This window comes from Melanostigma gelatinosum (genome assembly GCF_949748355.1).
Source record: "Melanostigma gelatinosum genome assembly, chromosome: 1".
Lineage (NCBI taxonomy): Eukaryota > Metazoa > Chordata > Actinopteri > Perciformes > Zoarcidae > Melanostigma > Melanostigma gelatinosum.
In genome coordinates this window covers 2,438,356-2,466,207 of record NC_136634.1, presented here as the reverse complement: position 1 = coordinate 2,466,207, position 27,852 = coordinate 2,438,356, and the positions used below count along the sequence as shown (strand labels likewise).

General features: G+C 42.8%; 2 protein-coding genes across 3 annotated transcripts in view; both read left to right on the top strand.

Moving 5' to 3' along the window:
* The first annotated feature begins 44 nt into the window (after positions 1 to 44).
* On the top strand, positions 45 to 11,127 carry LOC306777045 (peroxisomal succinyl-coenzyme A thioesterase-like). 2 transcript variants are annotated; one of them, XM_079268003.1, is made up of 11 exons: positions 45 to 156; positions 1,765 to 1,974; positions 2,134 to 2,233; positions 2,320 to 2,510; positions 2,675 to 2,844; positions 4,917 to 5,036; positions 5,352 to 5,434; positions 5,620 to 5,713; positions 9,636 to 9,716; positions 9,974 to 10,118; positions 10,484 to 11,126. In XM_079268003.1, exons 2-11 carry the CDS (start codon positions 1,779 to 1,781, stop codon positions 10,618 to 10,620), a joined length of 1,317 nt encoding a protein of 438 aa, XP_079124129.1. In that variant the 5' UTR covers positions 45 to 156; positions 1,765 to 1,778; the 3' UTR covers positions 10,621 to 11,126. The 2 variants fall into 2 exon arrangements, with proteins under 2 accessions (XP_079124129.1, XP_079124130.1); XM_079268004.1 differs by having other exon boundaries at positions 93 to 156; positions 1,672 to 1,974; positions 10,484 to 11,127.
* A 3,814-nt stretch (positions 11,128 to 14,941) lies between these two features.
* Positions 14,942 to 27,852, top strand: part of LOC306777031 (metabotropic glutamate receptor 8-like) — a gene marked incomplete at both ends in the record, with an annotated part of 71,910 nt that continues 58,999 nt past the window's right edge. The window contains 3 exon segments of the mRNA XM_079267977.1: positions 14,942 to 14,974; positions 14,977 to 15,034; positions 15,037 to 15,605. Coding sequence (XP_079124103.1) covers positions 14,942 to 14,974; positions 14,977 to 15,034; positions 15,037 to 15,605 — 660 coding nt within the window.

Genomic DNA, 27,852 nt, shown 5'->3' with positions numbered 1-27,852 from the left:
AATAAAGTTTATGGTCGTGGACTTGTGATGTGGGAGGAGATAAGTGCTCCACACGCGAGGCTAAACTCCAGACCAGAAGTAAAAGCTCTGAGAACACAGTTTCACTCACAGCGTTGACTCCAGACGACAAAGAACCCCGAAGACAACAGATCCGAGGTCAGTGGTCCATTCACGACAGCGAGGCAATGCAGAGAGTTCACGAATGAGATGTTTGACCTGTTGCATTCCAGTGGAAGCAACTTCTGTCTCTGTCACTGTTGAATGACTCGTTGAGAGAGTTAACTTTAATGCTAGCGGTGGAATGTAACTCATAATAATAATAATAACTGTATTTATAGAGCACCTTTACAAAGTGCTTTCACGGACAAAGCAGCACAAACAAGACAATAACAACAATAACAGAAACTCAGTGAGACAGTCTATGCGATACAAATAAACAAATAAATAAAATAATTAAAATATATATACAGTATATATATCTAGATATATACAGTGTATATATATATATACAGTACAATAATTTAGTCAAATCAACAAATAAAAATAAAACAGAAAAGCGACGACATCACATAAAAGCCAGTCTGTAAAAATGTGTTTAAGGAGTGATTTAAAAGAGACAACGCAGCTGTTCTTTGCTAACTATTGAAGGAACCTTACTGTCAGCTGTGGTCCTTTAACGCTACTGAAGTAAAAGGATTCATACTACACTGTCTACTCTATTCAGTGCACACTACAAAAGTGTACTTTGGCCCAGCGTACACCACTCCAAAAAAACACTACAAATCTGTGCAATAGAAAGGCAGTGTGCAATAAAATACCCTGTCAGTACATGTCATATTTTAGTTCTTTCGTGATACTTAGTTGCTGTGGAAGTTGTACTTTCTGACTGAGTTGATATTCTTCCTGTTTATTGTTGATATATATTACTCGTTGCTCTTGTTTTGACCGTGTATCTGGTTGCCCTGTCCACCATGCTGCTGTGGTCCTGTGCATTGCCCCACTGGGCCGAATGAAGGATCATCTCATCTCACATGAGTACGTTTACGTTCCACCGCCGGCTGATTAAGTAGTTACAACAGTTCATCATACTTTATAGGTTGATGTGTCTTTTGTATTCATTTGCAAAATAATATTTTAATGAACAATCATATGCGTAGTTCATGGAATAACTTGTAATTCGTTTTTTTGCCGTACATATTTATCCCAGAATAAGGTGCCACAGTGGTCCATAGACGGGGGCGGGTTAGGAGACGGGCCTCAGAAAGGCTCTCTTTCTATAAAACATATGGACCGGATCAGAATCAGCCGTGTGTGTGTGTGTGTGTGTGTGTGTGTGTGTGTGTGTGTGTGTGTGTGTGTGTGTGTGTGTGTGTGTGTGTGTGTGTGTGTGTGTGTGTGTGTGTGTGTGTGTGTGTGTGTGTGTGTGTGTGTGTGTGTGTGTGTGCATGCATGGAATGTGACTCCAGTTTTCACATTACTCTCAACGTACATACATAGAATATACAAACAAACAAGAAAAATGTAAAAAGAAACTCAGCATAAACATTTAACTTCTATGTGCAATATAAATGTGTGTCTGTGCAAGAAACATTGGTTTTAGGCATTTGGACAAAAAGATGAATAACAGTTGAATTTAATAAATATAACTTTCCGGTTATCTTCCATTATTAGGAAATCAAGTTTCCTCTCTTCCCCCTCGTGGTATCGGTCCAGTCCAACCGTTCCAGTGTGATGATTTCATCACATCTGTCTCTGGTTGTTTAGTGTCTCAGTGGAGGATGGACAGGAAGCAGTGCTGTGTGAAGCTGTCCGTCCAGCCGTCCAGAGGGCTCATGGACGAGAAGTTCATCGTCCTGGTCCAGAACGCCCTCCCTGGTTCCCAGCTGACCGTCTACGCCTTCCACCGGTGCGAAGGAGGATACGGCTGGGAGGCGTTCGCTCACTACACCGCCGACGCCGCCGGGACAGTGAACGGTACGCGGGTCAATACCTACACCGGGAAAATGAAACGGGAAATGTTTGCAAGCGTCGTAAAGTTTCATGCAGCAAAACGCATTTTGTTATAAAATGATGCAACGGTTTGGACAGAATGAACATCGAGATGAGAATATTTCTTCATGCCTTCTACTTCAGTTTGTGAGGATCCCAGTCTGGGCGGGACCTATTCTGGGGTTGAACCGATGGGTCTAATGTGGAGCTTGAGACCAGTTCCAGGCAGCAAACCTGGGCTCAGGTAGGCCAACTAGGATAGAGCTGTTCAGATGAAACCAATCGATACTGAACCAGAATCAGAGTCGACTCTTTCCCATCATCCCTCAGGATGAGGAAGATGAACGTCCAGACTCCCATGGAGGTCACAGTCTCCGTGTACCAGGCTCACCTGACTGAGGGCTTCGTGGACCAGGTGCCGCTGGCCGGTGTGGTGGTGGAGCGCTGGTACATGGCGCCCGGCGTCCGCAGGATCCCGATTCCAGAGGGCGGACTCACAGCGACCCTCTTCCTCCCCTCAGGTAGGACCAGAACCGAGTCTGGAGCAAGGTGTCCTCTGGGTGGCGCTCCGGTGTGACGTGGATGAACCATGAAAGTGAACCAAGTTCAGCTTTAGAGAAGAACATCACCAAAACCCGTTCACACCATGATGATGTTGTTTATTTCTGCTCTGTCTGGTCTGAAGGTCCGGGTCCGTTCCCCGGCCTCCTGGACCTGTGGGGGGGTGGAGGGAGGTTGGTGGAGTATCGAGCAGCGCTGCTGGCCTCTCACGGCATCGCCTCCCTGGCCCTCGACTACCTGACACCCCAAATCACCAAGGACACCGGGAAGATGGTGGACACCGAGTATTTTGAGGTAAAACTGATGTAGAACACGTTCAAGCAGAACGTGCAGACTTTGTTTCTCTCGTCCTCACCGATCGCACACACACGTCTCCTAACAAATAGCGTTCGCCCATTCATCAACCTCACGGTCACACAGGACCTTAGAAACACTGAGAACATGTCGGAGCAAGTGAAGAGACCCGATGGAATGAAACGTTCTTCACACTTGCTCTCCTGTGCGGTTGTGTTGGGTTTCACTACACATGGTGTAGCTGCTCAGTGTTCTCCACTCCACCAGCAAGTAAATGTCAGCGAAGGGTTTTGTTGAATTGTTTTTCTTCATTTAACGACACCGAAGCCAGACTTCTGCTGGACACACGAGGAGACGACTCAGTCTACGGCTCCTTTTCTTCATCCATTAATCTGCTGATTGATTTCAACAAATCAATTGTTTCGTTTGAAAAATGTCAGAAACTAGTAAAACATGATTATTATTTTTTTTAAAGCCCGAGGTGCCATCTTTAATAAATATCCAACCAACAGTCCAAAACCCCAAAAATCTTCCGTTTACGATCACATGATTCCCGGTTCACACTTTAGGGAGTCTGGGTGTTTGTGCTCCCTCACACAGGCCTGAGGTGGGACGTAAACACCGACCAGGACGAGTGAGGAAAACTCCCGTGACATCTGTACACCAACCTTCGTGAATACAGATGTTGCTGAAGGTTGGTGTGCAGACGTCACGGTGTTGAAGGAATCACGCAGCCCTACAACACAGCAAGTTGTGTCGCGTGAACCGCGCGGCGATTTCTCAACTTTGAAAGTCGTGTGGCGTGAACTTGGCTTAAGACAAAGCAGCAAGTCCTCATAATTTAGAGGCTCGAAGCAGATATAGTTTGACATTTTGCTTTAACAATGGCTGAATCGGTTCAAAAAGTAAAACCTGAACATATTAATTGTTTGAGATCAAACTGTTTCTTCTTCCCGAGCAACATTCTCCACGTGCATGAAAAGCCTCGTAGGAGCAGCGTGCTCTTGTTGCACCCTGCACCTCGTGTGGTTTGTTTTAGGTGTGAGACGCACAGGTTGAAGTTGAGCGATGTAGGTTCCAAGTCTTTTCTGCAGACACCAGGATGTGCGTCTCTTATCTTTGTGTTTGTATGTCAATAAACCACTGAAGCAGAACAAAGGTTCATTCACCTTTTACAGCTCAGAGACGAGTGTTTCAACTGAAGATAACTGGAGGAAGTCGTAATGTGTGTCCCTTCATGGACCGCAGGATTTTAGAAACACTGTGAAGAGACCTGAACCTGATATACATTATAATTATTATTATTACAACATGTCCACTAAACACAGGGCCTGACCTTGAAGGCTTTGATTTGAATCAATAAACTCTCCACATCAAAGCTTTACCTCAAGTGGTGTGATGCATGAATACATGTGCACTTTGGCACCAGGCTTCGTCGGCTGGAGGAAGGAAGGGTTTGTGATGATTCCAAAAAAATCACAAGTTAGGAGTTTGTCTCAGACGGCTGGACACCGTCTATCCTCAGACCCTCGGGTCAGATCAGCAACAACTCCACAGACAAAAACCTTTCAGAGAAAGAACAGATCCATCTGAGGTAGAAATGCTCTCTTCAAGACCTGATGTGTGAATTCTGTTTTCAAGACGTAAATGAGACAAAGATCAGCCGACTGGCAGTTTACTTCCAACAGGATTTCACAACCTAGAGGAGAGCTGGGAGTCAAAGGTCACACCCAGATTACAGCAGCCTGTAAAGTAGTGAGACATCATGAGAGCTGGTTTATGGAAACGTGTTGACAATCAACAATATTTCAGGTTTACTTTCTAAAGCGTGACAATAACAGCATCGATACGTTACACCTTCCGTTCGGTTCCATGTGTGAAAATACTGTAACTATAGCTTACACTTAAACTGATTTAGATTTTTAAATACATTTTGCTGCTCCTGCCAGTAAACCATCCCTTTAAACATGGAGGTCAGATCTCATGTATGTGTGTACGATGATACTGATGTTCTTAAAATGAATCTACCAACAATGTGTGACACCTTTTCCTGACATGTTTCTCTGCTGCAGACGGCCTACAGAGTCCTGGAGCAGCATCCTCAGATCCTCGGCAGCAGGATCGGCATGTTGGGCCTTTCCTTCGGCACCAGTATGACCTTTAAACTGGCGGTTTACTCCCAGGTGGTGAAGGTAGGACGGCTACAACAGAGTTACTCTCGTCAGCTTGACGCAGCTTAATGTCTCTCGTTGAAGTCGTAGACTGCAGACCTGTTCAGGGCTTCTGTTTCATAGTTATTCTGCTCATGCATGTATAGTCTCGATAGAGGTGATAAACCAGGTGCTTCTTTCTGCTGTAAAGTTTAACTTGGAGGTCTATAAGTGTGTGTGTGTGTGTGTGTGTGTGTGTGTGTGTGTGTGTGTGTGTGTGTGTGTGTGTGTGTGTGTGTGTGTGTGTGTGTGTGTGTGTGTGTGTGTGTGTGTGTGTGTGTGTGTGTGGTCTCCCAGCTCAGGTGTGCAGTGTGTATTAGTGGGAGTCATGTGCAGCCGATCGACGGATCGATGGAACAAATGTTGGTTTACCTTCACAAGTAAGTTGATCTGACTTCAGTTACTTTCAGAATGATTTTGTTCAGCCACTAACGGTCAGATGGTCGTTAAATGCGCTGATGACTTTCCTGCTCCCCAGAGGATGAACCTTAGGTTCCAATGACGCCGTGATCTTTCCTCTAGCGCCGCCCTCAGGACACACTACCTGTCCCTTTTGTCCTCTCAGAAATAGTGTTAAGACTCGATTCAACGAGGAAAACCATGTGATCTGGCGAGATCTGGTGCTGCCCATCCCCACCGACCCCTCACTCAAAGTGGACGTGAGTACAGAACCGTCACTGCATATTCCTCCAACAGTTCCTTCTTCAGTGTTTTTATTACTTATTTGTGAGTTTTGGCTTCATTTAATCGTACAATATTTTCCAGCAAGAAGTAAAGCATGACCGTTGCAACTTCCACTTAATCACTCCGCTACCGTGCCAGCCCATAGTGTCTTGTTGTTGTTTCTTACAACAAATCAGGTGGACAACTGTTTCATGTTGCCTCTCTGTGTCTTCTGAGTCGTATTTAGATTTTCAAGTTGACAAAAACGAGGAACATCTTCAAAACCAACAGATCAATGCAGCTAATTCCACATGTGTTGGCAGGTGATACAGAAACCATTTGTTGTGCACGATTAAAAAGGTGTTATTAGACATTTTATAGAACAAAAGCTTTTTGCTCCTTTGAGTAATAGATTCGTGACAGTTGTCGTAGTTAATGGTGCTCGATACCAAATTCAGAACATATCTATTGCCTCCACGCCGCTCTCAACATGGCGATGGCTGAGCCGGCGGCTAACGGCGCCAACAACAACAACAACAACAACAACAACAACAACCGTATTGGAGACGGAGCAGCAGCTTGGAGTATAAAAGAAAATCCTAAGAACAGAAGTATTCGTGAATGAATTCTAGTCCTGAGTAATGTCTCCACAGGTGGCTGCAGGGGATGAAAGTCTAAACTGCAGGTTTAAGTATGAAAGTCTAAACTGCAGGTGTATGTATGGAAGTCTAAACTGGAGGTTTATGTACGGAAGTCTAAACTGGAGGTTTATGTATGGAAGTCTAAACTGCAGGTTTATGTATGAAAGTCTAAACTGGAGGTTTATGTATGGAAGTCTAAACTTCAGGTTTATGTATGAAAGTCTAAACTGGAGGTTTATGTATGGAAGTCTAAACTGCAGGTTTATGTATGAAAGTCTAAACTTCAGGTTTATGTATGAAAGTCTAAACTGCAGGTTTATGTATAAAAGTCTAAACTTCAGGTTTATGTATGAAAGTCTAAACTGCAGGTTTATGTATGGAAGTCTAAACTGCAGGTTTATGTATGAAAGTCTAAACTTCAGGTTTATGTATGAAAGTCTAAACTGGAGGTTTATGTATGGAAGTCTAAACTGCAGGTTTATGTATGGAAGTCTAAACTTCAGGTTTATGTATGAAAGTCTAAACTGGAGGTTTATGTATGGAAGTCTAAACTGCAGGTTTATGTATGAAAGTCTAAACTTCAGGTTTATGTATGAAAGTCTAAACTGCAGGTTTATGTATAAAAGTCTAAACTTCAGGTTTATGTATGAAAGTCTAAACTGCAGGTTTATGTATGGAAGTCTAAACTGCAGGTTTATGTATGAAAGTCTAAACTTCAGGTTTATGTATGAAAGTCTAAACTGGAGGTTTATGTATGGAAGTCTAAACTGCAGGTTTATGTATGAAAGTCTAAACTTCAGGTTTATGTATGAAAGTCTAAACTGGAGGTTTATGTATGGAAGTCTAAACTGCAGGTTTATGTATGAAAGTCTAAACTTCAGGTTTATGTATGAAAGTCTAAACTGGAGGTTTATGTATGGAAGTCTAAACTGCAGGTTTATGTATGAAAGTCTAAACTTCAGGTTTATGTATGAAAGTCTAAACTGCAGGTTTATGTATGAAAGTCTAAACTGCAGGTTTATGTATGAAAGTCTAAACTGGAGGTTTATGTATGGAAGTCTAAACTGGAGGTTTATGTATGGAAGTCTAAACTGGAAGTTTATGTATGGAAGTCTAAACTGCAGGTTTATGTATGGAAGTCTAAACTGCAGGTTTATGTATGGAAGTCTAAACTGGAGCTTTATGTATGGAAGTCTAAACTGGAGCTTTATGTATGGAAGTCTAAACTGGGGGTTTATGTATGGAAGTCTAAACTGCAGGTTTATGTATGGAGGTCTAAACTGGCGGTTTAAGTATGGAAGTCTAAATTGGAGGTTTATGTATGGAAGTCTAAACTGCAGGTTTATGTACAAAAGTCTAAACTGCAGGTTTATGTATGGAAGTCTAAACTGCAGGTTTATGTACAAAAGTCTAAACTGGAGGTTTATGTATGGAGGTCTAAACTGGAGGTTTATGTATGGAGGTCTAAACTGGCGGTTTAAGTATGGAAGTCTAAACTGGAGGTTTAAGTATGAAAGTCTAAACTGGAGGTTTATGTATGGAAGTCTAAACTGGAGGTTTATGTATGGAAGTCTAAACTGGAGGTTTATGTATGGAAGTCTAAACTGCAGGTTTATGTACAAAAGTCTAAACTGGAAGTTAATGTATGGAAGTCTAAACTGCAGGTTTATGTACAAAAGTCTAAACTGCAGGTTTATGTATGGAAGTCTAAACTGCAGGTTTATGTACAAAAGTCTAAACTGGAGGTTTATGTATGGAAGTCTAAACTGGAGGTTTATGTATGGAAGTCTAAACTGCAGGTTTATGTACAAAAGTCTAAACTGGAGGTTTATGTATGGAAGTCTAAACTGGAGGTTTATGTATGGAAGTCTAAACTGCAGGTTTATGTATGAAAGTCTAAACTTCAGGTTTATGTATGAAAGTCTAAACTGGAGGTTTATGTATGGAAGTCTAAACTGCAGGTTTATGTATGAAAGTCTAAACTTCAGGTTTATGTATGAAAGTCTAAACTGGAGGTTTATGTATGGAAGTCTAAACTGCAGGTTTATGTATGAAAGTCTAAACTTCAGGTTTATGTATGAAAGTCTAAACTGCAGGTTTATGTATGAAAGTCTAAACTGCAGGTTTATGTATGAAAGTCTAAACTGGAGGTTTATGTATGGAAGTCTAAACTGGAGGTTTATGTATGGAAGTCTAAACTGGAAGTTTATGTATGGAAGTCTAAACTGCAGGTTTATGTATGGAAGTCTAAACTGCAGGTTTATGTATGGAAGTCTAAACTGGAGCTTTATGTATGGAAGTCTAAACTGGAGCTTTATGTATGGAAGTCTAAACTGGGGGTTTATGTATGGAAGTCTAAACTGCAGGTTTATGTATGGAGGTCTAAACTGGCGGTTTAAGTATGGAAGTCTAAATTGGAGGTTTATGTATGGAAGTCTAAACTGCAGGTTTATGTACAAAAGTCTAAACTGCAGGTTTATGTATGGAAGTCTAAACTGCAGGTTTATGTACAAAAGTCTAAACTGGAGGTTTATGTATGGAGGTCTAAACTGGAGGTTTATGTATGGAGGTCTAAACTGGCGGTTTAAGTATGGAAGTCTAAACTGGAGGTTTAAGTATGAAAGTCTAAACTGGAGGTTTATGTATGGAAGTCTAAACTGGAGGTTTATGTATGGAAGTCTAAACTGGAGGTTTATGTATGGAAGTCTAAACTGCAGGTTTATGTACAAAAGTCTAAACTGGAAGTTAATGTATGGAAGTCTAAACTGCAGGTTTATGTACAAAAGTCTAAACTGCAGGTTTATGTATGGAAGTCTAAACTGCAGGTTTATGTACAAAAGTCTAAACTGGAGGTTTATGTATGGAGGTCTAAACTGGAGGTTTATGTATGGAGGTCTAAACTGGCGGTTTAAGTATGGAAGTCTAAACTGGAGGTTTAAGTATGAAAGTCTAAACTGGAGGTTTATGTATGGTAGTCTAAACTGGAGGTTTATGTATGGAAGTCTAAACTGGAGGTTAATGTATGGAAGTCTAAACTGGCGGTTTAAGTATGAAAGTCTAAACTGGAGGTTTATGTATGGAAGTCTAAACTGGAGGTTTATGTATGGAAGTCTAAACTGGAGGTTTATGTATGGAAGTCTAAACTGCAGGTTTATGTACAAAAGTCTAAACTGGAAGTTAATGTATGGAAGTCTAAACTGGAGCTTTATGTGTGGAAGTCTAAACTGGAGCTTTATGTGTGGAAGCTGAAACGCCGCTGCTGTTTGTGTCTGAGCAGGTGGGACGTCTCCAGTGTCCTCTGCTGCTGGTTGTGGGTGAGGACGATCAGAACTGGCCCGCCTACGAGTCTGCAATGGACGTGAGTTTATTGACATATATATTTATATATATATGACATTTAAACTGGACATATATGACATATATATATATATATTTATTTATTTATTTATATATGTATATATATATATATATATATATATATATATATATATATATATATATATATATATATATATATGGCAACGGCCAGGGAGTGCACATTTGTAAAAGAGGAAGCTGGTTTAAAGCATCAGAGAATCATGAGAATCATGAGAACTTCTACTTCCTGTTGTCCAGATAAAGGAGATGATGCAGCGGGCGGGGAACGAACACCTGCTGACTGTCCTCTCGTACCCGAACGCCGGTCACCTGATCGAACCTCCGTTCACGCCGTTCGCCCGAGCCAGCAACTTCAAAACAGTCACCCCCCCACATCAGACAGGTAGGTGCACCTTAAGCTGCTCCTTAAAGTGTCCTAAAAGATCTTATTTGTAGTCTTGGTTTAAAACCTTAGGTGATGTCTAGATTTCGATTGGTTCCCAACAGGCCACCTGCTCTCACGAAGGTAACGGGATTAAAGAAGCACACAGAAGAGGACAGACCGTGCTAAGCTAAAGACCCGAGGGGTTCAGAGAAGAACACAAAGTTATTAATAATAAGTTCATATTAATATTATGCGACATGAAGCAGAGGAGCTGACTTTTAGTTGAGCGACGGATGGTGGACGGTTGAGGTGGATGAGCGGGAGCCTCACAGGAAGGTGTGTGTGTGTCTTAATGTGCAGCATGTTGCCTGTTGTCTTTGCAGTCATGGTTCTGTGGGGCGGAGAGATGGTGGCACATTCTCGTGCTCAGGAGGACGCCTGGAGGAAGACGCTGGTCTTCCTCAGGGAGAATCTGTACGGCGGCTCAAACCCTGGTGCTACTTCATCGTCCAACCTGTAACCAAGTCCACACCTGTTGGTTGTAAAGTCTGGAACTGGGAGGAGCTACTTCAGGAGCGTCTGGTTCAGGAAGGAAACGTCTTGTTCGTTCATCCTCGTAGATAATATTACGTAACTCACGTTTCATGCTTTGATTGACATGAGTCAGTGCAAAGGATGAATAACTGGTCAGAATAGAATAGAATAGAAAAGTACTTTATTCATCCCCACGGGGAAATTCGTCTGTGGCAGCAGCAAACAGGGTCACACAATAAAATAAATAAAATGAGTTTAATTATTTATTTTCTAATTACAATGTGCTTTTATCATCATCACTTCATTCACTATTGTTTAGTCCAAAGCATCCAAAAACTTCTTCAATACAGCATGATGTTCATTTAGTACATTATGGTCCATTTAGAGTCACACAGACCATAAAGCAGGGGATGCTTTTTAATAAACAATTCAAACACCTTTAAAAGTTTCCACCACTGACTTTTCCTGCATCTGCATTGGTTAGATCTGACTGAAGTTTTTTGTCTGTATCAATATGATAATAATCAATAATAACAAATCATGAATTGAACTATAATAACAAAACATATGACAATAATAATACTGATCATAATTACATACATATGGCATGAGTATCATTTTAATTTGAGTATCATGCGTTTTATGAGTATCATTTTAAGACATGCATAGGACCACTTATTAATGTTCAGTATTATATTACAATAAAAGAAATCAGACCAGTGACTCTTTAAATTGCATCAATAAACGTCAGTGTGAAGGTCTTTGCTGAAGCGGCGGTTTGAGTGTAGTTGCGCAGTTTGTCCGCTGGGGGGCGACCTGCCTCCATCATCTGCGCTGCTTCACCTCTCAGCACGCAGCCTCTCTCTCTCTGACACACTGCGTGATCAAGCTCATTAACTTCATCTGTCTCTGCGCGAGCCGCACACACACACACACACACACACACACACGCGTGCGCGCTTTCTCCTATAGGACGCACTTTCCTCTCCATCAGGACCTGGATCATCCCACCCTAGGACCCCGAGACCGGCTCTGTCACCGGGGGGAACTTAGATGCGACCCTCAGACTCCCCATCAGCCTGGACTCTGGTGGTGTGATGAGCGCGAGAGCCTTCCGTGTTTCCTGTGACGCAGGACAGCCGCGCCGCACCGCACCGCACCGCAACGCGCACCTCGGAGGGCTGCGAGAAAAAGAAAAGAAGCGCGTCCGTGACTTCGGTCCTCTGTAACATCCCGACCCTGATGTGAAGATGTCTCTGCTGTGTAGCGACCAGTCTGGCGCACTGATCTGAGAGCGACCAGTGCGGTCTTTGCGAGGAGAGGAACCCGGGATCCGGAGCGTCACCCCCCCCCCCCCCCCCCCCCCCCCCCACCCGGCTGGGCGGCGGGCGGAGTCGAACCGACACCTGCAGGTGAATCCGGAGCGTCAGAAAAAACCTGCAGTTCAGAGGAATTTACTGCTTCTCATTCCGGATCGTGATCTCCAACTAGCGGGGACAGAATAAAAAGTGGATTTTAAATCCATTTGTATTTTTTTAAATCTAGTTTTTGGTTGGGTGCTGATGCGGAGCCCGATCGAGTTCCGGGCGGAGGAATTCAGAGGGAAATGTTTGTGTGATGTGACAAACAGCTGGAGACAGAAAACATTTCTCTGACCTGTGACACCGAGGGAGGAACACCTGCTTCTTCTGCAGAGAGGAAACAAAAAAGGTACCTGAACACATCACGCAGCATTCACAATTCACAGGATCAATCAACCAATCAATGATCAATTCAAGAGCTGACTGCAGATTATCAAAACAGTTGATTTATCTGCGCTGTTCTTGGTTTATTGGGGTGGGACTATGTTGTCTACGAGCTCTCACTGACATGGTGCAGATTATTATTTTGTCAATCAACCAGTAAAATCAATCAATCAATAGTTCGTCGACCAGTCGCCTGTACATCAATAACGAGGCACTCAGACTGCTGTGCGTGTGTCGTGTGTTTCGCCTGGTTTCAGATCAGATGAATCATTTCTGACATCAGCTGATTCTGCTGGAATGTAATTTGAGCTCGCGCTGTTTCGCTCGTGCGCGCGTGTGTTTAAGAAACTGAACCGAGCGTTTGTGTTCGCGCGCACTCATGCGATGTATTCGCGCGCAGTTGTGCTTGAGATCAGAGTAGGCTATACGCATTTTATTTTATTCAGCGCGTGTGTAAACGTGGAGTGTATGCACGAGGCATATATTATACATGTGTTTGCCTGTGTGTGTGTGTGTGTGTGTGTTTGATAAATCATATTTTAAATTTGAGATGTATGTGGGGAGAAGAAAGTATGAAAAAGACGAGATCAGAAAGAAACTCACAATGTAACCCTCTGTTTAAATAGACTACATGGCCAAACGTATGTACACCAGACTGATGATCGTTGATGTTTGTTTGGCTCCAGTTCGTCCCTGAGGTCAGGGACAAGGATGGCTCAACAAAACAACTTCAAAAATAAAATAAAAAATAATCAGCACCAAGGTTTGTTCCATCACCTTGTAATCTTGTTATAATAATAAAAATAAAACATGAAATCTGGCCAAATAACAGGAAATGATGTGCCAGAGCTGCCCAAGAAATAGGACTCCTCGTAATTAACGAGCAAACGCTCAGGTTTTCTTTGTTTACACTATTTTCTTCAGTGCTCTATGTTTTAAAATGAGAGAGATGCAAATTCCTTCTACGTGCACAAACACTTGGCCAATTAAAAATCTAGTTTTCATCTACGCAACACCACTAAACAGTTGTTGAATTGTGTGCCCTCATTTCTGCGATATGCTGCTTTTAATTTCAATACTTTAATTGAATACACCTTTAAACTCTAATATGGTGCATGTCTAAGTGCATCACTAGAGTGGATATGATTCAATCAACAGAACAAGTTGCCAAGAGGTTAAGTGTGATGGAATTACTGACTGCAGGGGACTGCTGATTGGCCACTGGAGGAAACAGCACTCAGTGGTGCATGAAGCCGGAAAAAAGTTAGTCTTCTGGGTATGAAACGACCCAGATCTTCCACATTGATGGGCCCATAGGGTCAGCGCTCTATCGTTTCCTTTAACCCCGCCTCCCAGACGCTCTGTCTCGGGCTCATTCACACAAAGTTCATTGTAACTCTATTTGTGCATTTTACAACTTTTAGGACATCATGTTTTAAATAACGACTATGTGCTCATACTGGGACGTTGATTAACCGAAATAAAATAAAAATCTCACAATGTAAGTCTGGGGATTTCTTTCTTTCTTTTGGCATCATGCTGTGGACAAGGAAGTTGCAATTCCCCGGATTTAATAGAAATCATCCTCTGGGGAACATGAATGTCTGCACCAAATGTGGTGCCAGTCCATCAAGTAGATAATGAGATATTCCACAAGAAAAGGGGAAATGTTGACCTGCTGGTGGCGCTAGAGGAAAGGTCCGAGGATCACCACGGTTAATAGAATTCATCCTCTGGGGAACATGAATGTCTACCAAAGTTGGTGCCAATCCATCAAGTAGACGTTGGGATATTTCACATTACAAGGGGAAATGTTGACCTGTGGCGCTAGAGGGAAAGTCAAAGGATCACCAAAGTTAATAGAATTCATCCTCTGGGAACCATGAATGTCTGCACCAAATGTGGTGGACGTACACAACACATTCTTTGATTTTCAAAAAAGAAAAATTGCACAACAGTATAACACTCAAGACAGAGAAAAAGAGCACAAAGTTGTAACACCTGTTTCCACGATCGATACAAGAGGTGCCAAACCATCCGATTTATTCCAGGTGATGGAATCCCCCCCCCCCCCTCCCGATCAGAGACAGTTGGTCTGTTCCACTTCCTGCTTGTAGAGCATAAGAGGCCATTTTAACTGTTTGTGTTCAAGTTATATTAGAAGATGAAATGTGTGACTTTGTGAGAAATATTTCAACGGAAGTTAATCACAGTTTGGGGAGAAACGTCAAACATCTTAAGGTAAGTAAAAGAAAATGACCTCACAGTCAACATTAATACGATCCATACATGACATGTTTGAATGGAAGCGTATAAAACCCTGGAATGCTTATATTCTCTGGTTTATTGATCACATATTGATTGTTTCCTCCCCGGTCTGGATCTCCCAACAGGTTTCAGGAAGAATGTGAAACTGGAGCCGCTGAGACCACCAAGCTCCGTCTCCTCGTCTGCAGACCACCATGTCCGACACAGGACCCTGTACCGCAGGACAACACCTGGGTCAGTGTTCGTAGGTGGGACCGCGCGCCGTGGTTGACCCTGCCCTGGGGTGACCCCCCCATGGTCTGGCTTGTCCCGTGCTTCCACACCACCCCAGCAACCGGCGCCACCTACCTGCTGATTGTGCGATCACACCACCGCTCCCTCTCCCCGCAGCTCGACTCACAGGAAAATGGCGAGGGGCCTGAAGGCCCCGGGTGTCACGGGCCACTGCGTCCTCTCCCTGCTGATGCTGAAGAGCTGCTGGCTGCTCGGCTCAGCCGCCGCTGCCGCCCAGAAGCCCGGCGTGCTGGCTGACTCCCAGCAGACCCTGCCGGACTTCGGCCACTCCATCCGCCTGGATGGTGATGTCATCCTGGGCGGCTTGTTCCCCGTGCACGCTCGCGGCGAGAGGGGCGTCCCCTGCGGCGAGCTGAAGAAAGAGAAGGGCATCCACCGGCTGGAGGCCATGCTGTTTGCCATCGACCTCATCAACAAGGACCCGGAGCTGCTGCCCAACGTGACGCTCGGCGCGCGCATCCTGGACACGTGTTCGCGCGACACCTACGCCCTGGAGCAGTCGCTCACCTTTGTGCAGGCGCTCATCGAGAGGGACGGCTCCGACGTCCGCTGCGCCAACGGAGACCCGCCCATCTTCGCCAAGCCGGATAAAGTGGTGGGCGTCATCGGGGCGTCAGCCAGCTCCGTGTCGATCATGGTGGCCAACATCCTGCGACTGTTCAAGGTAAGAGAACGCCGCCGGGTGTCTGTTGAATCGGTCCGGTTGCTCCCGTACTGCAAACAAATCTTTCTCTTTCTACTCTTGTTGGATCCAATGAGTCCGGAATGTGTCACGTCTCTTGCAATTCTGTTGCACCCAATCAGGACAGTCGGGTCCGTCTCAAGATCAAATTGTCACACAGGAAGTTTGTCTTTCAAAGGGACAGTTGACCCAAAACAATTAATATTTTTCCTGAAACCTGAAGTTCTTTTTATGAATCTAGATTGTGAATGTTTGACAGATTGTTTGTCCTTCTCTGTTATGATGGAACTAGATGGCACCACAAGAGTTTCCGTGTTCTCGCCTGGATTTTGTGTTTGGAAGCCGGTTGTCTGTCCGGTATGAAACTTACACGAGTTTGATGTGGAGACTTTACGCTTCCAGGTCACGTCTACTGAGAAGTCGGAGACATCTTGTGTCCCGGAGTTAAAATAGATTCTAGATTCAGGATTTGTAACGAGGTAGAAGAAGCAGATTTAATTATAAGAGTTAAACATGTCCCGAGGGATTCCTTTAAACACAATTCCATAAACAGGCCGACCTCACCTGCCTCATTGTTAAAGGTCCGTTCAACCAAAGTTGCCTGTTGCAACATGAGCTCATTACCCCTCGTTTGACATGTTTCATGAAACGAGGTCGGAGTGGAGGCGTCAACAGTTTGCCTGTGTTTCATCAGTCCCCGTCACTGAATCTCTCACACGGTCAGTGACCACGAATCCTTGAACTGAATGAAACGATTTGACGCCCGATTTCCGCCACAGACCTGAACTTGATTTGCATGAACTAGTTTTCCGACCAAAATCCGATGAGACTGAATATAATTTGGCTTTGGTTAACAGACTTGTCACGGAGGTTACAATTAAGAAAAATCAAACGGTTATCATCTCAATCATACTGCAACTTAACCGATGGTTGTTATTTGTGAGCTGAACTGAGCAGAGAAGAAGGTCTTTAGTTGTGTGGGTCCTGTATTTGATCATGAGGATCCTCTGTTTATAAAACACAGTACACTAGTCTGTCATAAGTGAAGCAAGATATTTTATGATGTCATCTTCCTCTAGATTGTTTGGGTGAAGAGTCAGGGAGACCTGCTGGCAGACAATGAACTTGAATAAATGTTTCTCCGTCGTGGAGGAAGCATGTTCAGTCTCCAGCTCTTCATCATCGTCATCCTCTCTCGGAGGTGGATGCAGCGCGGATAACGTTTTCAGACGTATGTTGTTTCCTCGTAGACATAAAAAAAGAAAAGATGGCAGCTGTTGCCGTGACAGAAAACAAATTCCACTGTGCTAAATTAGCGATGATTCGTGTGTGCGTGTGTGTGTGTTGCACCCCGGCCGGCTTAATGAGAGCAGAACAGGCCCAACAACATCAATTAGCTAAAATTAGCTGGAGAGGGGGAGGAGGGGAGGAGGGGGAGCCAGATTTTGCTGATGCAGAGGTTTCCTCACCCTGCTGCCGCTCAGCAGCGCCGTCACAACCTCCGGCTGCAGCCTGACGGATCACTGGGACGGACCGCAGGAGTTTGTAGTCGCTCACATCTAAACTCAAGGCTCCGCCATTTCAATTAAAGTTTTCTAGACGCAGACGTGCAAACTCACTGGGTGTAGCCACAGCATCGACGAGTGTGTGGTCAGTGGGCGTCGTTGCACCAGTAACTACGCCCACCAGTGATGTCACAGGGTCCTGGAGTACACCTGTACATCACTGCAGCGAGGGGAGAAGCTGAGCCACCCGAGGTCAGCAAGGTCAAGAGTTTCAGGGGTTAACCACAAGTAAAAGCTCTGCATTGAAAATGTCTGTCTATGAAGTCCTTTTCGGTGAAACTAATGCAAAACACTTTGCATGCATTTGGGGAGTTAAATCAATAACACAGAATCATATTCACCTGAAAAGCAACTGTAGCTTCAAACGTACTGGAGTATAAAGTACAATATTTACCTCTGAAATGTAGAATAAAAGTATCTCAAAATGTTGCTTAAAGGGCGGTTCCACCTGCATTCTTTTTCCGAGTTTTTTTTTTATAACTCCTGTGTTTCTGCGAGGTAAAAATGATCATTTTAGTCCGGTGGCTTTGAAGAGAGTGATGTAACAGCTTCAGTTCCCCGTCAGAAAGCGCTGTGATGGCAAGATAAAGCTGCTGTGGAAAAACATGTTGTAGCCTTTAAAAAAATAAAAAAATAAAATCGATATCAGTTTCACTGTGCGCCATGTTTGGAACATTTGAACTGCTTCACCTCGCTGTCAGGCAGCCCTTTCTGACGCCGTTATTTCACTCTTTAAAGCCACAAGACCCCATCGACCAAAATAGTAACATTACGAGTTGCTGCTCTACCACTGCCTCTATCGGCAGGTAATACACTGACCAGATATGCATATAAATCGGGTCAAAACATTTTTAGAAACGTTTGGAAAAATTGTATTTTGACACTAAATCATACGTACTTCCACCAAAATGTGAATAGGCTCTGAATCAAATACATTAGTACCACCACTGAATGATATAAAAACCGTAAAAGAAATAATATTACCAACGATAATGGAACCGCCCTTTAAGTACACCACTTGAATAAATGTAGTTACTTAACCACTGTGTCTTTGTTTAAGTGAGATATGAGTACCCTTCATTACTCAATAAACAACATTAAATGTATAAATATAAAGTCCCAGCTCTAAGAATAGATATATCCTCAGTTTCTGTCCTGTCTTGATTCAGAGGAGCGTTTTTATGCTGTTGATGAAACTCTTCTCTGAAGGTGTCAGAGGTGAGATCCTCCATCCGAAGCTGTGATATTGTCACGGGGCATGATGAGGACTCAAGCGCAGACAGTCAGGTGTAGTGAAAAAGGGGTTTTAATGAATAACCAAAAACAAACAGGGAATCCAAGGACAAGACAAGAGACGAGGGGGGGAACCCGGCAGGACAAGGCAGAGCAGGCAGACTGGGAAACCGGGAACAGGACGAGCAAACCGGGCGGGTAGGTACGAAAACAAGCAATGAACTGGCAGTGGGTGTGTGTGAGGCAGGGGTTTAAATAGTGAAGGAGGCAGAGTGAGCAGGTGGGAGTCATGAGCTGATGAGGTGAGTGTGATCAGGGGCAGGTGAAGGGAGTTAGGTTGATGCTGAGGGAGTGACAGGTAGCGTGAGGAGGGTGAAGTTACACAGAACACACAAGGCAAAGCCTGATCGTGACAGATATACTCTCCGTGTATTTGCATAATATATCCATTTCACACAGCATCACGCAGCCCGGCCTCGGTCTCCAGGAAGAGGACGCTCTGCTGCGACGGTCGCTGCCACCGCTGCGTTATATATATTTCCATCTCTGCGTGGGAGAGAGCGGGAGAAACCACAGAGGCTCTCTGTTTGTGAGCTCGCTGCAGGCTTGGCCCAAAAACAAAAAAATGAGAGAGGTGAGAGAATAACAGAGGGAGGAATGAAAACAGAGGGAACCTTCTTCCCACATCGTTCCACATAAACGATCAGAGGGAGGATGAGAACTCGGCTGCCTCACAGCGTAGAGGAAGAGAAGTATCACTGTCGGTCAGAATCTGAGGTGTTTCCGGTGGTGGAAGAAGTACTCAGATCTTTTACTGCAGTAACAGTAACAGTACTATACTATGAAAAATACTCTACTACAAGTGAGAGTCCTGGATTCCAAACCTTACTGAAGTAAAAGTATTAAAGTATTACCAACAAAATGTACTTCAAATATTAAAGAAACACTGCATCCTTCAGTTTATCACAAACATTCAACATCAACACATAAAGGAACACTTCATCCTTCAGTTTATCACAAACATTCAACATCAACACATAAAGGAACACTTCATCCTTCAGTTTATCACAAACATTCATCATCAACACATAAAGGAACACTTCATCCTTCAGTTCATCACAAACATTCATCATCAACACATAAAGGAACACTTCATCCTTCAGTTTATCACAAACATTCATCATCAACACATAAAGGAACACTTCATCCTTCAGTTTATCACAAACATTCAACATCAACACATAAAGGAACACTTCATCCTTCAGTTTATCACAAACATTCATCAACACATAAAGGAACACTTCATCCTTCAGTTTATCACAAACATTCAACATCAACACATAAAGGAACACTTCATCCTTCAGTTTATCACAAACATTCAACATCAACACATAAAGGAACGCTTCATCCTTCAGTTTATCACAAACATTCAACATCAACACATAAAGGAACACTTCATCCTTCAGTTTATCACAAACATTTAACACCAACACATAAAGGAACACTTCATCCTTCAGTTTATCACAAACATTCAACATCAACACATAAAGAAACACTTCATCCTTCAATTTATCACAAACATTCAACATCAACACATAAAGTAACACTTCATCCTTCAGTTTATCACAAACATTCAACATCAACACATAAAGGAACACTTCATCCTTCAGTTTATCACAAACATTCAACATCAACACATAAAGAAACACTTCATCCTTCAATTTATCACAAACATTCAACATCAACACATAAAGTAACACTTCATCCTTCAGTTTATCACAAACATTCAACATCAACACATAAAGGAACACTTCATCCTTCAGTTTATCACAAACATTCAACATCAACACATAAAGGAACACTTCATCCTTCAGTTTATCACAAACATTCAACATCAACACATAAAGGAACGCTTCATCCTTCAGTTTATCACAAACATTCAACATCAACACATAAAGGAACACTTCATCCTTCAGTTTATCACAAACATTTAACACCAACACATAAAGGAACACTTCATCCTTCAGTTTATCACAAACACTCAACATCAACACATAAAGGAACACTTCATCCTTCAGTTTATCACAAACATTCATCATCAACACATAAAGGAACACTTTGTTACGTGATATCTGGGGGGTGACCCCTCACGATTTTTTGATTCGATAATAAAAAATTGAAAAATTAATAATTATTAATTTTTTTTTTTTTTTTTATTATTTCTATTTGGGTTATTAGAACTATATTCCTTATGTAAACCTTTTCAATTCATCTGGAAATAATTAGTAATAAGCAAATAGGAGGCCTTTTATGTGAAACGCATAAAAGAGTGAGCCGACGGAGCTCCGTATCGATCATTGATGCACAGATCGACAGGGGGTCAGCTGGTGATACATCATCCCTTGCGATGCACCAGAGGGACCCAGACTCCACGTGACGCGTGCCCGGTGGACCTGGGACCTCCCTGTGTGAACCCCTTATTGCCGTGAGAGGCGGCGAGAAGGGGGGGTGGGTTTTAATCCGTTCCCTATATGATCTTCACATCTGACCTGGCGGGAGACTGGGGATGAGAGAATTCTCCCCAATCCTCCCTGGTTTTGCCTCGAGTACTGCTGTACCCTAAGATTGATCTTTACCGGGTTATAATATTGTACCGAATATTCTTTAATTATCTGACCACCAGCCTGGTCCAAAGCTGGATTTCTGTCTAATCTGACGTGACCCGCAGCCACTCATATAGACAGGGTAGTCTGTCGCTCTCACGATTATTTGGTTTTATAAAAGTCCAGTATTTATTCTGTCTCTTTTATTTATTTTGGTTTTTAGATTTTTCTTAATCCTTTCGTAATTGATAAGATCCGGCTTGAGAACCCAAACAGATATAAAGCTCTTTCAAACGCAAGCTGGTCTCTCCCGGAGGACTTCTCTTAGTTTAAAGCGAAAATAATTCGAATAAGGTATTAGGATGTTTGGCGCATGTCAGGAATGCTTATCAGTAGTGTGCCGTGCTGGAGGTCGCTCCAACTTACCTCAGGGGCTGGGGGATGTCCGGTGAGGTGTGACCACCTCTTTTATGGCTTCTCTGGAAATTTGAAGAAATGGAGTCGGGCTAAAAGTACCAATTCGTTTTTATTTATTTGTATTCAAATCAAAGTATAATCTCTTTGTCCAAAATACAGAGAAAAAGTGTTAACTAAAAATATACGAAAAAATCACCTAAGTATTAAAAACCCCTTCAAAGCAGTCTACAGACAGAGTCTAATCCTTCTGAGAAAAGATTTCAGCATTAACCAACCGTACCCTCTGGTTTCCCCCACACTTCTGCCTTGCTGTTACAAACGACTCTTATTTATACCAACACGGGCTGGTTCGCTCGCTTCAGGCGCATTCTTCCCATCTACATCAATCACTTCTTCCAACAGAATTTCCAACATCATTTGATTGATTAAGGCAAAGAACCCGTGCATCAGCGTATTTTTCAGAAAGCCGGGTCTCTCTGTGTGTCGCTAAGAGCTCCCCTGCAGACTTACTGCCGCCACTGTCAAGGGCACGTTATTTATGCTCCCCCTCAGGCTAATCTTTTGATCTGACCGCCACATAGGTTTTCCTTGAAACCGCTGACTTGGCCCTTATGACTTCGTCCGGGGATTTCCCTTCCTTTCTTCTCTAGACTAATGATTAACGAGGTCTCTTCCTCAAACTCCCCCCAGGCCTCTTATGGCCTTGTGTGTGCAATTTGGCCCCCACCTTCTCATGGCCGCTTCTTTGTGTAATACTGCTGCATCAGCACTTGGCCTTCCCTTGAACTGAGGAGCCCGCCAGAGAGAGGGTGGGGGTGTGTGTGTGTGTGTGTGTGTGTGTGTATGTGTTCATGTGTTCCCTCCGTACCCTTCAGGGCCACGGAAGGTTTCTTGGCAACAGACGCAGGTCTGTCTAACCGGTTCAAACTTAGTGCGACTTGTCATATCTCCTGATAACCAGGGCTAAACTGTTTAGAGGCATCGCGATTTCGCATAATCTCCCCCGTGTTCAACAACTTCATCCTTCAGTTTATCACAAACATTCAACATCAACACATAAAGAAACACTTCATCCTTCAATTTATCACAAACATTCAACATCAACACATAAAGTAACACTTCATCCTTCAGTTTATCACAAACATTCAACATCAACACATAAAGGAACACTTCATCCTTCAGTTTATCACAAACATTCAACATCAACACATAAAGAAACACTTCATCCTTCAGTTTATCACAAACATTCATCATCAACACATAAAGGAACACTTCATCCTTCAGTTTATCACAAACATTTAACATCAACACATAAAGGAACACTTCATCCTTCAGTTTATCACAAACATTTAACATCAACACATAAAGGAACACTTCATCCTTCAGTTCATCACAAACAATCAACATCAACACATAAAGGAACACTTCATCCTTCAGTTCATCACAAACAATCAACATCAACACATAAAGGAACACTTCATCCTGCAGTTTATCACAAACATTCAACATCAACACATAAAGGAACACTTCATCCTTCAGTTTATCACAAACGTTCAACATCAACACATAAAGAAACACTTCATCCTTCAGTTTATCACAAACATTCATCATCAACACATAAAGGAACACTTCATCCTTCAGTTTATCACAAACATTTAACATCAACACATAAAGGAACACTTCATCCTTCAGTTTATCACAAACATTCAACATCAACACATAAAGGAACACTTCATCCTTCAGTTTATCACAAACATTTAACATCAACACATAAAGGAACACTTCATCCTTCAGTTTATCACAAACATTCAACATCAACACATAAAGGAACACTTCATCCTTCAGTTCATCACAAACATTCAACATCAACACATAAAGGAACACTTCATCCTTCAGTTTATCACAAACATTCAACACCATCACATAAAGGAACACTTCATCCTTCAGTTTATCACAAACATTCAACACCATCACATAAAGGAACACTTCATGACCAGTGCAAGTCCCACACTGCATGACATTAACATGTGGAACATACAATATAGACACACCTTCTTTTTTTTGTGCTTACGTGGTCTTTTTGTTGGACCATGTTCTGGTGATTTCCGATCATTTTGTTGAAGTGAACGGACTCCATTTCTCATCTAACGTTGGTGCTGTAAGGGAGCTAAAGAGAGGCGGAACATGGTTGGGTCTAGATGGTTCACCACAACTTGCAAAAACTCTTGCATCTGATCCCACCTGTCAACCAGTGGCAGGTGATGTCACTGCAGGTCCCACAGCCAATCACAGACAGCCAGTCTGACCCGCATGTCTCATTAACCGACAGTGTGACCTGAACATCTCAGTCCGAGCGGCAGCATCACATCCAATCAGCAACCTCATATCATATCGGCGTCCTGCATGAATGTGTGGGTGAAACCGCTCCACCTTCATTTCATGATAGTGCGCTGGAGGCGTCCGCCGGCTGAGCTGTCTCGATTACCTGATGGCTCTGAAAAGATGGAGGACAGGGTGGATAATGGTTTTTAATCAAGGGGAATTTGCTCATTGTAGCAGCAATTCATTAGAGCGCCTGGTAATAACCACCTCGTTAAGCTGTCTGAAGCCATCGTCCTCGTTGTTTTTTGTCGGCGTTAATAAAGCTTTTTGTGCTTTATGCTCATTTGTAATCCATCCAGTTTTCAATAACCTGCTCTCTCATTGGAAAAACTGTCAGACCATAACCAGACAAGTGTGTGTGTGTGTGTGTGTGAGACACCTACAAACTGACATACCAATGTCGTAATCTGGAGAGTACACAGTAATATTTGATTGTACTGTTTATTATTGTGTTGTACAAATACTTCAAAATGAAAATCTCATAAACACAATTTAACCTCGACTCAGACTCTCAAAAGGACTTGAGACTTGTTTGTCTCCAATGACCTGAAACTGGACTCAAACCTGTTTTTGAAGTGACTTCAGACTTGACTTGGACTTGAGGATGTACAACTTGATGCAAACTCGTCCCCATTGACATTAGACATGCGTTTGACTTGTATGATACAACATGAGACTTGAGTTGGAATGGTCTTAAATAAGGACCTTCACTCAGACATGTATCACTGAGTTGAGTCAACTCAGACAAGTCTCAAAATGACTTGAGACTTGTTTTAAACTTGTTAAAATGACTTGAGATTTGACTTGACTTAGTATCAGATGATGTAAAACTCGTAAGGCTCAAGCTTGTCCCCAGTGTCATGAGACTTAAAACTTAGACTTTGTCTTGTCTCACATGACTTGACTTGTTGCCTCTTACGCAAGTTTTGACCTGGACTTGTCCAAACAGACTTTAACCGATCTAATTAGAGCTGAAATCATAGTGGGCTAATTGACCAGTTTCCATAACCTTCGTGTGAGTCACTGGGGTATAAGTCGGTGTCTTTGACTGTTGGACTCATGGTGGACGGAGCTGTAATATATTCAGACCTTTACAGTCTCACAGTGAGAGATTTCAGCTCTCGGCCTATGCTCCGTTTGATTTATTTCTGTGTTGCGGATAAAAAAGGTCCTCGTCGTCGTCGTGCCACAAGGTGAAGATATCTGACCCATAAAAACAAAAGCTCAGAGTGGAGCTCGTGTAATAATCTGAAATTTCACACCGCTGTGGAGTCAGCGTGACCGCTGCAGATCAGCATCAGCTGGTTTCATTACCAGCAGACGAGGGAAATGGACAAAATAAAAGAAACCCTTTCAACAAATCTTTTTCACTTGTCACAAGGTTTCGTGCCGCTGCTGAACTCAGCATGTAGAGTCGGGGTGTTTTTGCAGAGAGGTACTCAGCAGGGTGTGAACTGTTAGTTCCTTTAGCTGTTAGCTGTTAGCTCGCCGTCACGCCTCTGAGTGAGAGTGTCAGCAGCTTTTGATTCGGCGTGCACGGCTGCCATTTTTATTATCTGTTCATCTGCTGAAAGATTCAGACGAGAAGGAGGGGAAAGGAAATGAGACGAGGAGAGAGGGAAGGATACACTTTGAGAAGATATGAAAGGAAACAAGTTGAGTAAAGGAAATGAGGTACACAAAATAAGAACGCCACTCCTCAGTCCAAATACGTCACTTCCGATGGTTCATTTTGACCTTTTTAAGGTTATCGCTCACATTTCACGGCTGTCCCTGACGTGTTAGGATTCGGTGCAGAGGATTCAGGGTGTTTTTGATGCATAATATAATCTCGTTATTGAATTATTGGTCTGTTGCACCAGAACCACAGGACGAGTCCAGTAAAACTCTGAGGAGATGAAGCATAAATCGGTTATCTGACGGCTTCCTGCGGCGCCGAGGACAAACACAAAGACACCGTGATGATCTGTGACTTTAACAAAGAAACATTGTTCCACACGAACACGGACTGTTGTCTTCACAATGAACTGAACCCACAAACAAACCTAATCCATCCAGACCTTCATTCACCTGCAGCGAGTCTCTCAGATCAACACTTTTCTGAGTTGTTGTTTCGACGTCTGAGTTTTAGATTACGAGTTTTAGATGTTACTGAGTCTGCAAAAATATTGTACTCAGCCCTTTAAGAGAAACTCCTGAAAAAAGTCTCAGAAGAGTTAAAGTCTGGCGGGAACTTTACACTTAAAATAAATAACCTTGAACAGTTTTAGATCTCACAAATCCACCACGTTGAGCTTATCTACAGCTCCTGCCAGACTTTTAACTCTTCTGAGACTTTTTATGGTTTTTTTCAGGATTCTCTCTTAATTCTCTTGAAGGCCTATTTCCGACTGTCCATATTTATTTTGGATTCCTCTGGATTTTTGTTTTTCAAATTGGTATTTCCAGGTTTATCCCTGACTTTTTATTCCTGAATCTTAAATGTACTTTCAATTTCAACGAACTCATTTCAGGACTGTTCTGTTTCTTGAGCCCAGATCAAAGGTTACATCTTCATCATCATTAAGATCTTCTCAGAGTTATTTTAGACTTTTTATGGCTGCAGACTTCAGGATTAGCTAAAACGTTTATTATAGATTTTGCGGAGATTGTTGTGGATTTGATGGTTATTCTGGTTGAGAACAACATTTCTGTTATTTTGGACCAACACAACGTTATATTTTATTTTTCACTTTTTGTTAGCACTGCGAGGTTCAGGTAATATTTGAGATGTTCAGGCGGGTATCAGTATCGTGTCTGTGTTGAGGACGGAGCTGCAGTCAGGACGTGGTTAGCCTAGTTTAGCATAAAGCCTGGAAAGTTCTGCAGTTGTAAGACGCATCTTGTTTTCCTACGATTTCAAAGCAGATTTATGGAAGTTTATTTGCAGTGGACACTGCAGATAATTACACATTCTCGAAGTTAAAGTTGCACTGAATCTAATAATATCTGCATCATGTCTTTGTCTTCAGATTTGACAGAATTCTGACTCTAAGAAGAGAGATTATTTATGCAGGTTGTGGCAACCAGGTGTCTTTAAACTCGCTGTGTGAAGGCACCTGGTTGAACCTGCGGTTAGTTTAGTTTCACCGCTTGGTTAAACGGAGCCTGGTGCACCAGTACTGTTGCTATAGTTGCCTGCTGCACATGTGATCTTCAGCAGCCAGTCAGAGAGCAGCATTTCCTGTGACTGTGGTTCAATTAGAGATAATCAGGAAAATATAAATTGCGAGGTTGGTCTGATTGTTTTGGCATATTTTACCTTTTTAATTCGTCGACCTGACGCACCGATCGGTCACATCAGTGTGTTGCTGAAGGGCACTTTACCTGCACACCATGTCGCTTCCTGCCTCGGCTCCTCTGCCTCCTGAGTCACAATAACAGTCTGCAAGAGACCGAGCGGCTCTGCGTGGCCTTTTCCTCTAAACCGACCTCTGACCCTGCGCTCGTTTAAAACACATCATTAAGAGCCTTTTCCCTCGACGTGCTAAATTAAGAGCCACATATAGAGAGAGCGGAGCGCTGGCATTTCAGTGGCATTTCAGTTTGTTCTCTGGGATAAAACACACAACACTTTCATACCTTCAGCAGATCCTGCAGACTGACTCGTATCAGTTCATTCATCGGAGACATATGAGCTGCAGAAAAGAGTGCGCTCACGGAACAGGAAGGAACAGACAATGTGTGTGTTATGTGGCTGAACACACAAGTCATTTATTTCTTTTTAAACTGGAGGTCGTTTCACTGAGCGACTCGGAGAGGTTTTTAATTTGACTTTAATTCGTTTCAGGTGGCATGTCCACGCGCTTAGCTATTAGAGACGCAACAAACAACAACCGATAAACACACACAACACTCTGTCTCCTAGAGAATTACATCTATATATAATATGTAATACATTCACTTCATGTTTTGTTATCATCATAGTGATGAAGAAGTTTTTGTGGTTCTGTTCAGAGACTGAGTTCTTGGTGAAGGTCCAGGAGAGAG

Bases quoted from the DNA above. Each gene is read 5' to 3' on its own strand.
- LOC306777045 (XM_079268004.1), top strand. From the start codon at position 1,779: ATGGACAGGAAGCAGTGCTGTGTGAAGCTGTCCGTCCAGCCGTCCAGA. The intron at 2,234-2,319 runs GTAGGCCAACTA...ATCATCCCTCAG, and splicing joins GGCAGCAAACCTGGGCTCAG to GATGAGGAAGATGAACGTCC. The intron at 10,119-10,483 runs GTAGGTGCACCT...TTGTCTTTGCAG, and splicing joins CACCCCCCCACATCAGACAG to TCATGGTTCTGTGGGGCGGA.